We start from the raw sequence: 17,481 nt of genomic DNA, 5'->3' as shown, positions 1-17,481 counted from the left end.
TGCATAATAAATACAGAAAAATGTTGAAAATGTTATGACTCAACTATCTAATTAAAGCTGAGAAAAACTAACCTAGTCAGATTTTAGTTTTTAAATGAGAAATGACAAGAGTAGTAAAATATAAAGAAAAACAAAAAGAACTTTACTTCTCCTATGTTAATACAGGTCAAGGGACCCTTTCTTCTCAAAAGGGTTGATAACACCAGTTCTTAGCAATAGACATAAGGCACTTGTTTAGATTACAACATCACTGCATTTTCTTCCCACTTTTTTTTTTTTTTCTAACCCTGTTTTCCCCACAGTTATCATTTGGAATAGAGTGAATGGGGCAAATGTGAGATGATCCAGTTGATACTACCCAGAGCAAGATAGTACAGTACAATGTTTTAGGGGTGATGTCCGGACATAAAATGAACCCTTGTCAATGTCCTCTGACACCAGACAATGTATCCACTATCAAGTAAACCTGAAAGAAAATAAAATATTTATTTAACAGTTCCAGTAAAATGGGGTTGGAGTACAATATACAGGCTAGGAATTCAGCTCCTCACGGGCGGCACCTGCATCAAGAGCTCTTAGTACTCATGAATATTCATTCTAAGACAATCTACATCATTTGAACATTGTCAGGACAAATATATGAATTTCATTTCCATATACAGTAGCGTTTAAACATAAGTCACACATACATCCCCTATCACATGGCTGGTGCCTCCTCCCAGGACCTCGTTAGTGGTGGGGGGAGTACTAGTGCTCTCCCTCCACCACCAACAAGAACTTCAGTTGCCACTCACAGGAGAAGCTGAAAAAGGTTTTGTTTTGTTTTCTTTTCTTTTGCCATCTGTTGAGATGTTCCTGAGACAGGGCCAGTTTAATCAAACGTAACAAAGCACTGGAGTCCAGTCTGTACTTGTCTTTACGTCACTAAATCGTTAGACTGGGCTGTGGAACGCAGGTCATGGGCTATGAAATGTTGAGTTTAGCACACCTGTTCAATCAGTAAAAGGATCAGGTCTCCTGAAAATTCCCTTTAGAATATACTTTCTATAAACTAACAGTACCACAAAAGGTCAGTTATATATACAATCGATTCATTTTACTTAATCTCCTTATTTGCTGAGATCTTGCAAATGCAACGAGAGTGTTGAGCCTCTGGCCATAGCTCTCAGTGTACAGGTTTAACATTTTAAGGCTCATTTTCTCAATCAAAATAGCAGTTCTCGGTTTTCCTTCCAAATTACTAATTATATTCATAGTACCTGCTGCCATCCTAGCCCTCAATGAAATCTTAATGCAGGAACAGCACTACACTTGCATCACGTAATTTTTCTGACACCAACACTAAGCCCAATCTAAAAAGCTCCCCTCTGCACTAGCCTTACAGCACATTACACTGCCTCAGGCTTGCACCTCTGTTTCCACCTGTGTATTTTCACAGAAGCCCAACACATATTAGTTGAAATATTCACACAACTGTTTTTCAAAACAATTTATTGCATCATATTTGGTACCTTATGTTTGACAACAAAAAGGAAATTACATCTGTAACTGCAGGAAAAAGAAGCTGGTCTGTTATTGAAAAAAAAAAAAAATCTTGGGCCCTTTAAAAATTACAAAGTCTTGGGCTTGCCTGAAACAACTGAGCAAGAAATATATTCTTAGAAATGTAGGGCTTCAAGTATTACAAACCTGTGACACTGTGGAAAAATTCCAGAGGTATCTAAACTGCAGCACTTTTTTTTTCTGCATATCGTGAACAAGGCCTGCTGAGGTTTTTAACTGTTAGTCTCTTGATCGGTCATAGAATGGTAGTCAGGAGTTCTGCGCTTTAACTCCAAGCCACGGTAGATTTTCTTTTTTCACTCTTGGGTGAAAAAGTTCATGCTTGCTAATTAGTTGGTGCCACATCACAGTGCATTTGGTTCTTGCATTACAGTTTTAACAAGTTTGGCCAAAACAATGCTGAAAGGTTTGCATTGTTATTTTAGTTCTTCAAGTTTTAGTTAGAATTGAGATTGTTCCAACTGGTTCCTCCAGTTAAAAACTGTGGTACAAGAACACCAAACTGATCATGTACAGTGAATTTTGGAAACACAACAAGCGTATTAAACACCCTCTAGGTTTCTTATAATTCTGCTTGGTATCTCTATGTCCCAGCTTCTACAACATCAAGCATCTGTTGCAGGCTTCTCTGTAAATGGCGATTCACACTGCATACTTCCTATGGTCAGAATCAACCTTGTAACGAAATCAGTCAGATGCTAAAGCCCCAACACCTCTTTGTGCTCAGTGAAAGAATCCAGTGCTACAACAGCATTTCTGCTGTCTGAGATATAGTAAAATCTCACAAGACAGATTTAAAGTAATATTTCTGCCACACACCTGCTTTGTTAGCTGTAACAGCCTCCAGATTTTATATAAATTAGTTTAAAAACATGGGTGGGTAGGTAGGAATAGGATAAGGTATCTTTTTTTAACCCCTCAATTTTAGCAGCTTTTAATTTTTTAAGAAACTGAACCTATATCCTGTAATATGTTAGATATTTTATATATACTTTTCAGCAGGATAAAAAACGTAAAACACTATTTGAAGGCAAGAACATTTACTCTTCTCATTGTGTGTAAGTTAGAGCAACGCAGCAGGTGCGTGACAAAAATATTATACACTAGATATGGTCCAAAGTCATTCCATTTGCTTGTTTGATGATGTTCAAATTTCATTGGCCAGTTCTTCAGTTTCTGCAGAACTATCTCCATTAACTGTGATCTTCATATCCTCTTCATATCCAGGAGGCATGAAAGCCAAAGCGTAAGGGAAAAGCTTATGACAATTTGCTCTGTAAACTTCAGCAGCTTCTTTACAGTCTCCTAGGCTACCATCACACAAGGCTTCTAATACCTCCATACATGTCTAAAGAAAGAAAAGAGGCCACGTTATAACTTGTCAAAAAAAAAGAGAGAGATAGATTTTACTGTGAACTTACGAGACATTTCATTATCAAAAGATTTCCAAAATAAGAGGCGAACGTACATATTTAAGATACACAAAAGCATTTACTCCCGCTCTGCCTTCCATTAGAATTAGTTTCTTCAGAACTGCAGGGTTTATACAAAAGGATGGATGTCTAAACAGGGCCAGGACTAAGGTGGGACAAGCAAGGTGGGTGGAGTGCTACATCTAAAGACACTCACTCTCAGCAAGTAACCGCTGGCAACCCTGCCTCAGCCTACCTGGCTCTGTATATAAATGTTGACATTTACGTGCCATTGTCAATGACTTTAAACTTTTCAGAGGCTCAGAGCCAGTTGGCAAAATCAAACATTGTTTTTCAACCCTGTATTCAAATTAAAGAGAAGCGTAAGGTCTGTCCAACGACGAGGCAGGAAGAGTCTCAGAAACACAAAGGGCACACACGCGAGAAGAATTTGTTCATGAAAACGGATAATCCTTTCAACCAAGCCCGTACGTGGTCTGCTTATCTTTTTAAACGATACACGTGGACTTGCATTTCGCATGCTTTCGTCCCTCACCTTTTCCCTTGGAAATTACTCTGCAGTTTCTGGATATACATATAGTGCCTCACAAACTCTGACAGCCTAGAAAGGTTCTAACCCAAAGGACGCGTTAATTAGCATCCGAGAAGCAAAAACTTCCTTTCTTAAACATATTTACTTCATTTGCTACTAAAGGAATATATTAAACTGTCTTTCGGCAAGTGCTTTTTTATCTGGCCAATTATCATACAGAGTAGCTGTTCTTTGTTTTCAGCCAAAAGCAGAATCTGTATTTTGCAACACACCCATATTCTCTTTTACTCTACTCAATTACATGTATACTGCAAGCTGTAAAATGAGCATTTTAATTTGATTCCTGGTAAATACATCTTAAATACATCAGAATCATCACTAAAACCACTGCTTGCTCAGAAATGTATAGATATGAACTGAGATTCAACATTAATTAACTAAATCAGTGTGTAAAACTTTACCAAAACAAATTTCTTAAAAATATTATTCAAAATGATTATTCTTACTATTCAGCTAGATGTGAAACCAGTTACTGTATGCCAAGTAGCCTGCTGTATGTGTGTGCACACATATACAATCTTAAATAAATTTAAGAGAAGCTCAGTTTCTGAGATAGATTCATAACAGTTTGGAGAACAGTATGCATAAATAACAAAAAGACTATTTGGTGAAAATTATTCTCTCGGTGAAAAGAGAAACAAAAAGTAGTCCGGTACTCTTACAGAGAGATTATGAAAACGCCTTTACCTGGAGGTTTCTGTTAGTGAGGGATCCATCCAGTGCTGTTGCCAACTCTATAGCTCGCTTCTGACGAGAAGGATCTAAATAATATACCATTTTGGCAGCTAAATGAGAAGGAAAAAGGAAACTTGTTTTATTTTAAGATAAAACCAGCATTTTATCTTCTATCCATTCAACTATAAAATGCAAGGAAGGGGTCCTGTAGTTAAGATTCTACGCTTCCACTGCAGGGGGCGCGGGTTCAATCCCCGGCTGGGGAACTAAGATCCCACATGCTGTGTGGTGTGGCCAAAAAAAAAAAAAAAAAAGGCACATGTGCACACAGAGTGTGCCACTTTATTAGAAAAACGGGAATAACCATTTGAAACATTGTTATTAAAAAAAAAAATCCTGAGAGAGTAGACCAGAAACAGTCTAAGTGCCCAAACTAGGAGAATGATTAAGGTAAAAGAGACTATGAAGAAATACAAATATTCTAATAATAGCTGTCTTTGTGTGGTGGGACCATGGATAGTTTTCTTCTTTCTAAAATGAGCATAATTTGGGATTGAGGAGAATACTTCAGTGTGTGTGTGTGTGTGTGTGTGTGTGTGTGTGTGAGGGGTAGGGGTGTGGGAGATACCCAGCCTTGATGGCATGGGCCAAAAACACTGAATTCAGACGTCCACGAAGGCATATACAAAGCTGCTGGGCTTCTTCGCCAGGTATTTGAAAAGCACACGACTAAAGCACTACCCACGCAGTCCCATCGAGTCCAGACTCTGGCTCATCAGCACAGACCCTTGCCAAGTGACCCTCGCCCATGAGATGGTTTCAGGTGTGTAGCACTGTCAAGTCTGATATCTTATAAAGCATCAGAAATGAAAGGCGATGGGTTGTATCCAAGTGAATTTTAAGAGCATGTTGATGAGAGAAAGAAGATAAACAGAAAGATCCACCCTCACCGTATGTAACAGATAGATAAATTCAGTTTATACCTGCTTCTTTATAATGTCGATGCAGAACCAGGAGAAACTACTGGCCTTGATTCATAGTAAAAATTTTATCTAAGAAATCTAAAAATTTATGAGGCATATTTAAGCTGCCTGTTTTCATGGGAATAAAATGTGACATGTACGCATTTGCTTCTTCCCTGCAAAAATGTGTAACCTCGTCATTGATCCATCATAATGAAAACTGGAGTTGTTTTAGAGTCTAAGGTAAGGACAAAATAAGGCGATTACCTGACACTCTGTGTGGCAACGAGTCAGAATTCCTTTTCAGAAAAGTTTCGTTAAAGTTCTTTGGATTCGTTGCTCCAAAAAGACGATTCATTTCTTGTTTTAATACCGTTCTAACTGTATCAGGTAAGTCTTTCCTTTCACACACTGCTGAACAAATTTAAAACAGACTCCATTAGCAGTTAGATACTGATAAAGTCTGTAGGAATTAAAAAATTATCTACCTGATGAGGCCAATGAAACAGAGCAATTATATACAAAGACTAGATAAACCTACTGATAAGTCAACATTTAAAGAGCTAATCTATATAAATTTAAAGAATGTGTATCAGCAGAATAGTCTAATGATTTTCTAAAGGCTATCAAAGACATTGCATTGACAGATGATTCATTTCCAGAAAAGAATTCTATATTGAAAACAATAAAGATGCTGAAAGACGAAGTACCACAGCCTTCTAAGCCCCTAGCAGCTGCCCCCCCTCAACTTTAAAGGGAGTTTATAAAATAGGGGCTTGACGGCACCTACCTGGTAAGTAGTGTCACAGCAAATACGCAGTGCAGAAGACAAGAGAATTTTTTCCTCACCCTCTCCATCTTCTTCTATACCCAAGTAAGCCATTACAAATTTATCAATTAAAAAAAGTGGTCATTGGCCTTTATTTTCAGTGATTATGTGAATTGAGCTATCACTGTATAATAAATTCCGAAGGACCACCAAAGTATTTTCCTGTAATGAATACACTGCATTCATCATATTCCCAGGCTTTGGCATTCAGAGATGGAAAAACTGGCCCCCAAGCTCTCTGGGTTGAATCATAGTTTAGCTTTGCTTCATTATTATTTTGGTATAGAGAGACAGTCTGGAGCTTTGAGCCAAACAGACCTGGGTATGAATCTAGGCTTGGACAAATCATAACCTCTCTGAACCTCTTTCTTGATCTGTGAAACTGAGGTGATACCTAACCCAGAAGGATCACAGTAAGGAAAAGCTACGAACAAAATAGCTAATGATGTAACAGGTATTCCATATACTGTAGGTACTATTTTTGTCATAGACTGAAGAAAAGATAAATAGATTTTCCCTTATGATTAGGAACGACTGTTGGTGGCTTTCAAACTCTGACTACAACTAAGTATCTGTACTCTGATGAACATGTATCCTATATACATACCTTATTAAGGGAGATGAGTTTCACAGAACACTGACCCTTAATTTGTGCAACACGTGCTTGGATCTTCCACTCTATTTCTATTTTAGGTTTTCAAACGCTGAAAATGACCCACCAAACTTCTTTCACTGTCTCACTAATGGATCATTATCCTCAGTTTACAGAACACTGAACCCCTGAATACCAAACAGCCAAGTGAAATATTCTACACATAATCAGTCACTGAAACATTGATTGATATACCCTCTGTCGGTTGAACAGCATTTCTTCTATCATTCTACAGAACTGGGTAGTTTAAATAAATGAGCTAGTAATTAAATAATTTAGCTTAACCTCCATTATGGCTGTATTTGCAACTTGGATTTGGCAATTTATCAATATCCGTCTTTCGGAGAGGAACTGGCACAGGAGTACAGAGAGAACCAGCAGAAAAATTGGTAAAATAGGTTATAGCCAATTACAATGAACATTATGTCAACAAACAGGGATCATCTCTAAAATATGTTATTTCCATGGGCCTTATTGGTTTGCTTGAAATGCTTTCAGGATACTTCATATGCAGATAGGGAAGTAATTGTATAGTTTACATTATAGTTGGAAACTACACTTTTCATGTTTTTCATTACTTTCATTAACTTGTTTTCCTCAGATTAAACAAACTCCCCAGAAAAATCAAAACTGCTTAAAAAAAAAAACAACTCATACAATTTAAAAAAATACATAAGTATGTATCTCTTGGGATGTATCAAAGAGGAAATATTTAATAACTCCCAACATCGACTAATAGCTGTTTCCTTTTGGGGGGGTATTAATAGTTTGTATTAATAAAGCAATTCTTTGTTTAACAGACAAAAGGAATGTTTCCAAAAACATTTCCTTACTAGTTCACAAATTGTTTCTGGCCAACTCAATTCTCTCCCCTAAATCATGTAGATCAGAACTGTAATTTCCAGAAAGATATTAATTACAATCAATCAATCAACCAACCAATCAATCAATTCTACTGTAGCAAAAAAAAAAAAAATTTTTTTTAACATTATACACCAATGAGGTGAGGAATGAAGTTATTTATTTATTTATTTACTTACTTACTTACTTATTTATTTAGCTAGCTAGCTAGCTAGCTAGCTGGCTGCGCTGGGTCTTAGTTGCGGCATGCGGAATCTTTTTGTTGCCGCGTGTGGGATCTTTTAGTCGCAGCATGCAGGATCTAGTTCCCTGACCAGGGACCGAACCCGGGCCCCCTGCACTGGGAGCTCAGCGTCTTAAGCACTGGCCCACCAGAGAAGTCCCTGTAGTAAAATTTAGAATGTCCTATGGAATTCTACATAAGGAAGTACCACCTGTACTTTAAGAAAAGGGGCAGCCTCAAATGCCGACGATTTATTAGATAAGCTTTTATGGCTGAAGACTAATGAAGGGCGGGGAGTCAATATAAAAATCCTCTGAAATTGATAAAAACTAACCAAAAAATACTGAGGTCTCAAGAAAGTAAAAAATCTCAGACTACCTAATTATCTTCCATGATACAATAATAAGTCCTGTGAATGAATCAAGAAAAAGTAATAACTGCAGGTAGCGGAATAAAACCTTTTCTAAGAGGCTTATGATTTGAGTCCTCAGATATCCTAAAATTAAAATCATGTTTGGTTCATGCTATTACCTTATTAGCAGATTAAATAAACCGAGTAATCACCAATAGTTAAAAGTCACACTGAAGAAGCGGCTGATTCTTAGCAAAAGGAGTTTCCCTGGGTTCCCAGGCTAGCCAGCATTTTTTGCTAATTGCGTAGAATATGTTCATATTTTGTGTGAGATAATGACTACTCACTACTAGGTTATAGCACAACCTACTAAGTGATTTACTACTCAAAATGACAAAATAAATAAATGAGAGCATTAATTAAGCAATGTAGGTTTTTTTGGGGTGGGGGGAATACATAAGTATGGAAGAAAAATAATCTGCAGGGAAAAGGAAGAAATGAGTTTGTACAAATGAGAGAGGAAAATGATGTAAGATTCACGGTAGATCAAAGTGATCAAATAATACTAATTTTAAAAGCATTTAAGGGAATATAAACATATAAGGCAATATTAAAACAACTGAATACCTAAACTCCTATCTTTTACTTAGAACTGACCAGAAATATAATTAAAATTGCTTTAAATTCTACAACTTAAAAAAAAAAGTGAAAAACTTCAAAGTGGTAATATCATCCTCCTAATTAAAAACGGGGGAGGGAATACCCTATATATATAGTAAGTGACTTCGTGTAGCAGTTATTATTTACATTGGTAGTATAACAACATTCTGGAGACTTGGAAGGTGCCCATTACCATGCTAAAATGAACGTTCACTTAGAGAAGTCGCTACAACTGATAAAATAAGTGTGGAGGCATTGTTTTCACCTCCATACTCTCTGGAAAGGTGTTACTTGTGAGGATTTCTTTGTAAAGAAGTTACTACAATATAACTTAACATGCCAAATGTGTTTCTGAAAAGTTACTTCAAAATCAAATCTTTTTCTCAAGAACCAAATATATTAGTTAAAGGAACCCTGTGGGTTATAGTAACAAAGATGCCTAAATCTAGTGAGAGTAAGGATGACCGTGCAAATCTCTTCCTGACAAGAATGTGAGCTGAAGCCCTGGAGCAATGGGCACTGCTAGCATTAACTCCGCTCGGTCAGCCTAACTTTGAAGGCCAGGACCATTCTGCCTTGGTTCCTCTGAAGTCCGTAAGCATTTTAATTTTCTGAAACAACTGTTGCAAGAAAATGGTCATTATGTTCATCAATGCACACACTCATTACAAGCAAGTACATCTAAATATGCAACTTTTAATTTGTATTTCAAAGAAAAGTCTCTAACTCCATAAAATTTATATGTATTATTTTATTACCTTTCAGGAAAGAATTGACTATATAAAAACAAAGTATGTATATATTGAAAATAGTTTAAACAGACTCCATTCTAACTGAGAATGAATTAAGACTTGTTTCTAGCCTTAAAAGTTATTTTTAATACAAAAAAAAGAGACTAAAAAGAAACTCCCTTATTTTCTCTAAATACAGCAATTATTTCTTCTATTTTCTATAATGTGGTTACATTATTTATTACTTCAGAATTTTTAAAAATTGAGGAAAATTTTTCTATGATTCAGTTTCTAAAACAGGAATCTTTTTTTGACAAGCATAAATATGATTTAAATAAGGCTTTACTTTTTCTTAGATGTCAAAACAATATTCTTAATTGGGACAATTTAGCATTTTTCAAAAGAATGACTGGGATGCTTGGTTTAATCTCATTATTTTTATATGATGTATGGGTTCACATGGGGCTAAGTATTCAGCAATGAGATAGCTCATTTAATAGTATTTCCAAATTCTGCAGACTGTTATATTAAAGATTCAATTCTCCCTTATCCAGTCACTTAAAAAGAAAAACAGGGTTTCCCTGGTAGCGCAGTGGTTGAGAAACCGCCTGCCGATGCAGGGGACGTGGGTTCGTGCCCCGGTCCGGGAAGATCCCGCATGGCGTGGAGCGGCTGGGCCCGTGAGCCATGGCCGCTGAGCCTGCGCGACGGGAGGGGCCGCAACAGTGAGAGGCCCGTGTACCGCCAAAAAAAAAAAACACTCCTGGACTACAGGAGTACTTTATTCTAAACTTAAAGCTCTTGTAGTAGAAAGAACAATATGAAGACCTGGGCTCTCATCCCTGCTTCATTACTAATTATTGATGTTATCTTGAATAAGTAATTTAGAATTTTAGGGTCCCAGATTTCTCAACTATAAAAGGAGAGATAATCAGCATAAAATTCCACCTTTCGTCCTCTAAAATTCTGTAGCTTTACTTCGCATTAAAACTAATGTACGGATCTTACTGTCTAAACATTTGGAAAGTACAACTGTTTTAAAGTTCTTTTTAACCTGTATTTAGTGACAAAGATGTTATGACTCAAATAACTGTGCTAAAGACAGAGATAAACGAGATAACTGGTCAATTTCAAAGAGCTACTTTAATTTTAGAACAATTTACTAAGAAGTTTTACATAATGAAATATGATTCAAAAATTCAATTTCTTAACTTTTTAGAAACAGAAATAAAGGTGATTCTCAAATATTTGGACTGAATGATTCTATGTCAAAATCAGGTAACATTTCTAGCCTGAAAATAAAGACCTTTATCACAAAGAAAAGAACGCTTTTTTTCCCCCTCAGCTAATTTAATAGACAGCAGCCTTAAAATGACTGAGTTTATGATAAGCTTGTACAAATCACTTATACAGTCACTATCAACTACTGCAGTCAAACACTTAAGTAATGGAAAACAAAAACATACCAGTACTAAAGAGTCGAATCATACATTCATGAAGCCAGGGATGACTAGAATCAATAGTAAATGCCCTCTTTACTGATTGTAGCATCAAAAGAAACTTTTCTATAAAAAGAAAAAGATATATTTTGATCATTTGATAAAAAGAGATGCCCTCCTTTGGAGGACTAATTTCTTACAAACAGAAAAACTCATTTAGAGTCACTCACATCTGAACTGCAACACATGACTAAAGCAAATGATTTCCTCAGATTAGCAACATTAGCTAATATTTTCCACGCAACATTCTTTAAGAAAAGAAGGTTTTATTAAGCATAAAAAATTTAGATAGCATTCAACATTACTTGAACTAATGCCATATAAACAAGAAAACTTTGAAGCCATTTCATTCCCTAACCTCTTTTTTGTAGTCAAATAAACAAATTTTTCCCATTACTTAGAAAACTTCATTGTTTACGCCTGAAACTAATATTGTTTATGCCTTTCTTGTGTTTTGTGACATGTGAAATGGTTTCCCTTCTACCTGACTGTTCCTCCCCTGTCAATCCCTGGCTTCTCTTCCCCCTCAAAAGGTATAGTATTCAACAAGGTTATGTCCTTAGTCATTTTCTAATCTTTCTCAATGCTATCTCCGCCCACCCCATCCCCCATGTTTTCCAAGCTTAGTTTCCACCTGATGAATGGATAATTGCACCCGAATACTCACCACACTTCCAAGTCTCATCCATAACCACCTCTTTGTTAAGACTTCCCTAGTTTGGTATCATTCTCCAAATATCAAAATTCAAAACCCTGAATTCTGACAATTCCTTTTCCCTTACCCCCTACACTCAGAAAGCTAAAAATACTGCTATGTCCTTTGTCATTGCCCATTTCACACTGTTGCAACGCTGGAGAGTGATTCAGAGGTTAGTACACAGCAAAGAAGCCAACTGAATGGAATTTAGATTGCCTTTCACCACTTAGAGCAGAACAGCTTTTGTATTTTATACTCTGGGGTTCCATGCAAGAATATTTGTTTAAAAGAGAGTTGTGTTAACTGTTAAAAGTTTTTAAATTACTTGACTATTTATTAAACTAATTTTCTAGATTATAACAAAATCATTGTGGAAAATAGAAAATATAAAAAAATATTTTAATCACTCAAATTCCATCAAGAGACAATCTCTTATCTTTTGATCTATTTTCTTCCTGGCTACTTTTCTATTTTACATACTCATATAAATATCTTAATAAAGATTAAAATCAAACTATAGCTAGTTCTGAATCTTATTTTGAAACAATGTTATATAGCAACCTTTTCCTGGCATTCGATAAACATGATTTTTAAAATTTATTTTATTTATTTTTTAATATTTATTTATTTTGGCTGCACTGGGTCTTAGTTACAGCACACCGGACCTTCACTGCAGCATGCGGACTTCTTAGTTGTGGCATGCATGTGGGATCTAGTTCCCTGACCAGGGATGGAACCGGGGCCCCCTGCACTGGGAGCGCGGAGCGTTACCCACTAGACCACCAGGGAAGTCCCAGCATGGGTACTCTACAGAGGTACCATTTTATTCTATCTCGTTTAGCAGGACAGTTACACTGTTTGGAGCAGTAACTTTTTGTCAGATGTTACTAACCAGTTTCTCTTTCCTTCAATATGTATCACCTCAGTGATAAACTTTTTTTCAATGAACCACTTGGATTACATCAATTCAACACTGTGAAATCTTCTTAGTATCTACTACGTATAGCCTTTAAGAACTCTAAATCTGGTAACCAAGATCCTCCATTTATCCTTCATGTGGCTCAGGCAATACAGATAACCTCAACATTACTTACACACACTTGTGTTTTCTTCATGGATACTCTGCCCTTCTGTGCGTCTTTTCTTTTAGAAGTATGGTACATTCTTCAAGATATATCTCAAACATCACATCTTCTATTTAAAACAATGGCTAATAGCTGACATTTATTTAATGCTTACTGTGTATCAGACACTATTCTAAGATCTATGTGTATTATGTATTTACTAAATTTTATCCACATATGAACATGATAATGCCTATATTTCACCTTAATCCTGGTTATATATATTGTACATCTATTTTTGATGCTAATGTCCTAGAAGAGATAATGACATCATCGTACTTCCCCACAGCATGTTGTAAACAGGAGGCATTTCTGTGAAGAAGCCGCACTGGCATTTGCCAAAACACCTTACAGTGGTGAGGCTATCAGAACTGGGCGACTATAGCTAAGAAATTCCGTGATCGATCTTATCAGGGCCACTGTACCCTAATTGCCTACCTTTCCTAAAGTAAATCTCAAAGGCAAAAAGATGAGTTTCTATCTTGTTCTTCACCAAGTTCTTCAACGGAGTTAAAAATTTAATAGCTTCTTCCAATGGAGTTTCAACCTAACAAAAATAAAAGATATTATACAAACGGAAGCAAGATTTTGGGGGGATGTGAATTTACTCTTTCTATCAAAAACACTTCTTTGCTAAAAATCACTTACCAGTCACCCAGAAATACACTGTCATATCTCACCCACCCATAATCTAAAGGAAGAGGATTTTGAACTCCTCACTGGTTTTTAACTGTTGAGATTATACATTATCTCTGGATAGAAACTATCCAACAAGTAAAGAAGAAGATTAAATAGAACCAAAACCAGGAAAAGAAAGACAGTATGAGAAACGGGTAAGATAGCCAAGGGAAAATAAAAAGCCAGAGAAGGGATGTGAAATACGATGAAAAGGGCTAAAAACTGTAGAGAACATTGAAGAATGAGCGAATGCTGAGTATAATCAAGTTATCAAAAAATAGTACAATACCCACTCTGTGTTGCTTTGTTCCACTACAAATTCTACAGAAATCTACATTTATTCAAATGCCATACTATTGGTGAGATGTCATTGGAAAATATTTATAGAACTCTGTCTCTACCACCCTTCATTAATTATATAAATGTACTAATTACATATCTGTGATATTACCGGGCAAATATAATGCTTACTAGATAATTGTGCTACTCTACTCCTAGACTGAGTATTGAGACAAGACTATTCTCTGTAGACTGGGGTGGAGGTAGGGAACAACACTATATTTATCAGAAGGGCACTGAACATCTGGGTCCTATATTCACCTTCTCTCATCACAGAGGCAATAACAATTTACCCTCAGTGGAATTCGGATATGCCATATCTGTCCAACGTGCTTCTGCCAGTACAGAAAATTGTGGTTTCACCAACACATTTTCTGGCCGAGGAAATTATTTAATAGCATTAAAAACAAAACAAAACAAAACAAACAAACAAACAAAACCAAGTCAAGCCATAAACGGTGTCTGTAGGATTTACCTTGTACTAGTATGTAAAGCACTAGCCATTATTCTTAAGGATATATGCCAGAAATCAATATATGACAGCATCACTCTAATAGCTGTAGGTATCAAGAGACAGAGGAGAAAACAAGGGCCCTCATAAGCATGCCTTTCTCACATTTTTAAATATTCTGCTTCTTATTGCCATGACCCTGTGCACTACTGAGTTAGAATCTGTGGCGTACAGGGGAGAAATGGTTACCAGGGAAAGGGAGAGGACTGGAAACTGAAACTGCTACCCAGGTACATCAAGCTTTTCATTCCTCAAGAGGTACAGACTGAAATGAGGATCACTGTATTGACTAGGATAATTTACTCCAGGGAGATATGGCTGTTATTATTATAAAATAGAAACAAAAGAGGATATTGGGAAGTAGAATCAAGCATTTGACAAGCATTACACTGACTGAAATCAAGTATCTGATTTGGAAAGAAAAAAGAGAGGAATGAATTCTGTCTGCAGTTCTCATAAATGAAAACCTACGCCCCCAAAGGAGATGTGGGTCTCTTGTCCCTGCATGCTCCTGTGTGCCTTGCACAGGGAAGAGTTTGTCAAGCTAAATCTAAACGATAAAATATAGGTACATAACCAAAATAAAGCTAACTGCATTTCTACATTTACATATATACAGTGCAGTAGAGGGTGATATAAACAAAAGCATATAAATAGAGATGATGTTCTACAATCAGTGATTCAAGATTTAAAAAAAAAAAGTCAAAACTACCCTTGAAAATCCCTTAAGTTGTTGAGACAGACACATAGATATAGATATGAATATATAATATCACTAGTTTGCATTATATGTATGAAAACCACACATTTAAGTACCAAAATCGCAATCATTGTAGCAAGATAGTCACACTCTGAGAGGCACAAGAACTGCGACGGCAGTCATAACCTCCCCCACCTCAAACTCAGGTGGGGTCCTATGTCCACTGAGAGAAGTACTGGATGGAATTGCCAGCATCACGCATACTCTTTTCTGTCTCTGTCTCGAAAAAAAATTACATCCAGTCAAGATTTGAATTTACCTAAGTTAAACAGATATAGAAAGGGACTGCACTGTGTTGATGGGCTATTTAAGACATTTGCAAGGGCATTTTTTTAACATGCCATTTTAAAATTTATAAACTGGCCTGAACTCTAATCCGAGTGGTAAAATACGTTGTATAGGAGTGCATCTCCCTATGCTCGCAGCGCAGCGACACAAAGCCTAACACCGTACACTAGCTTAAAACTGAAGCTGAAAAATAAACACTATACAGACAGAGTGCTAAAGACTTATTACCCTTATAAGGAACGTGTGTGTGCACAGAAGGAAAAAAATCCAGTTGAGATGAATGCCGGCCAAAGGCACGGAGGAACATAGCATGGATGGTACAGGAGAAAACTCATAAATACCAACTACCAACTACTGCCTCATGATAACCTGGATAAACAAGCAATACAGATTCCACCAAGCTTTCAGATTTATACTCAGTTAATTCAATATTAAACTCACTAACTAAAACCTCTTCCTATTTTCCTTCTCTCCTTCACTGGAATAACTGCTAATTTAACAATGCTTTTATTTTATTTAAACTATCCTGAACTGGTGAACCGAATTTATCATTTACTACCTGGAAGAATGATGAAATATAACCCCCCTCCCCAAAAAAAAGGCAACTACAGATTATAGACCCAGAATTGGCAGGCAGTTTTTTAAATAGCCTACAGCGTCCCTCCTGATTATGAGGGCTTGGTGTAATCTGGCCTTGCCACCGCACTGCAATATGGGTGAGTGTGGATGCTATCAGATGGGGGCATCTTGGAGGCAGTTATCCTTGGAAGAGAAAGGTGTTATGTGCCTAACAAGTAAGAACAGCATATACTAAAGAGCAGTCCATGAAGCTGGGTGCCTTCCAGTAGGCTCCTTTCAAATAAAGCAGTCAGAAGCACTTTCTGTAGGCATTATTTTGTTGTGAGACTACAACCCTCTAGCTACAAATGTTTAGACTACAACTTGACATCTGGCCCCAAAGCAGCCATTATAGGTGAAACACAAAGAAAATGGAATAGTGTATAAGGAGACCTGGTACAAGAATTCTGCTCTGTGGGGTACTCCTTATTAGACACTGACTAAATCCAAACAGATCCCCTCCTTAAGAACTATAATGCAAGACATAAAGAGCTACAAGAAAAAAAGTCATTAAGTAAAGTTGTGGGACAGAGAGAAAGCAAGTGGAAAGAATGACAGGAGCAGGCAGTCAGTGATGGTGGTAAAAGTGGTAGCAAGAAAAAAAGCTGAGGCATAAAGATGAAAAGCCCCTAAAGTTGGTATAGTCCTCGAGTAACTCTGTAGTTTCCCATGGGGCCTAAAAGGTCAATTTTCGGTGCTTATTCACATCCCTGTATATCTTCCAGTAAGCTCCCAACAACAATAAAAAGGCAGTATCTTTGTTCTTAGAAAGCACACAATTATTTGTAAATATAGCTTTGTGAAATCCAAGCTACATTTATCTACGGTTCTTAAATAGTAATACTGCCATGAGATATTACTGTCCACCTGCTCTGATATAATTCTAAAAATATTTTCCAACTCTATTCATTAGGTATTATAATTTTCCTTAGTTACAAAGCAATCAATGATTTTGAATTTTTAGTTACTAGTAAGGCTAAACTGAACTCTAGGGCAATATGCTTACTATATTGCTTTAACATAGTAAACCATGCAATTATCTGCACGTGGAGTAGGAGGGTGTCCAGGGCCAGAAGAAAAGTGCATAAGGATGTTACTGATGAAAACGATTCACAGGACAACGAATGCCTTGGTTTCAGCTTAATAGTTAAAAATGGCAGACACGATTCTGGCTTGGGGAAAGTATTCGAGGACTTTTAAGATATTAGGTACAAATAGTAAATACAATAAAGAAATACTGTTAACTGACCACGAGTGAGAGACATACAGAATTCACTTTTTAACAAGCTCAATTTAGGCTAGATCTAAAAAGTTCAATGTTACCACTTACAGCAGACACTACATTCTTCACACATATATTTTCTCTAGTCCTAACATTTCTGCCTAGTAGGGATTTTTCCGAGTCCCATTTTATTTTATTTTATTTTTTTTTTT

The 17,481-nt window shown here is 36.6% G+C and overlaps 1 protein-coding gene across 2 annotated transcripts in view; it reads right to left on the bottom strand.

Annotated features, from left to right (window-relative positions):
• Window positions 1-114: 114 nt before the first annotated feature.
• The window catches only part of NAA15 (N-alpha-acetyltransferase 15, NatA auxiliary subunit), a 76,018-nt gene continuing 58,651 nt past the window's right edge, over window positions 115-17,481 (bottom strand). The window contains exons 16-20 of one of the 2 annotated variants that reach the window (XM_007103826.3): window positions 13,292-13,400; window positions 11,000-11,098; window positions 5,493-5,639; window positions 4,276-4,373; window positions 115-2,911 (exon numbers count right to left, since the gene is read on the bottom strand). In XM_007103826.3, coding sequence (XP_007103888.1) covers window positions 2,711-2,911; window positions 4,276-4,373; window positions 5,493-5,639; window positions 11,000-11,098; window positions 13,292-13,400 — 654 coding nt within the window. In that variant the 3' untranslated portion in view covers window positions 115-2,710. The remainder of the gene's footprint in view (window positions 2,912-4,275; window positions 4,374-5,492; window positions 5,640-10,999; window positions 11,099-13,291; window positions 13,401-17,481) is intronic. The other variant, XM_007103827.4, reaches the window with a different exon arrangement.

Source organism: Physeter macrocephalus, chromosome 7 (assembly GCF_002837175.3).
Source record: "Physeter macrocephalus isolate SW-GA chromosome 7, ASM283717v5, whole genome shotgun sequence".
Taxonomy (NCBI): Eukaryota; Metazoa; Chordata; class Mammalia; order Artiodactyla; family Physeteridae; genus Physeter; species Physeter macrocephalus.
The sequence above is the reverse complement of the archived record's forward strand: the minus strand, read 5'-3'. Positions and strand labels throughout refer to the sequence as shown.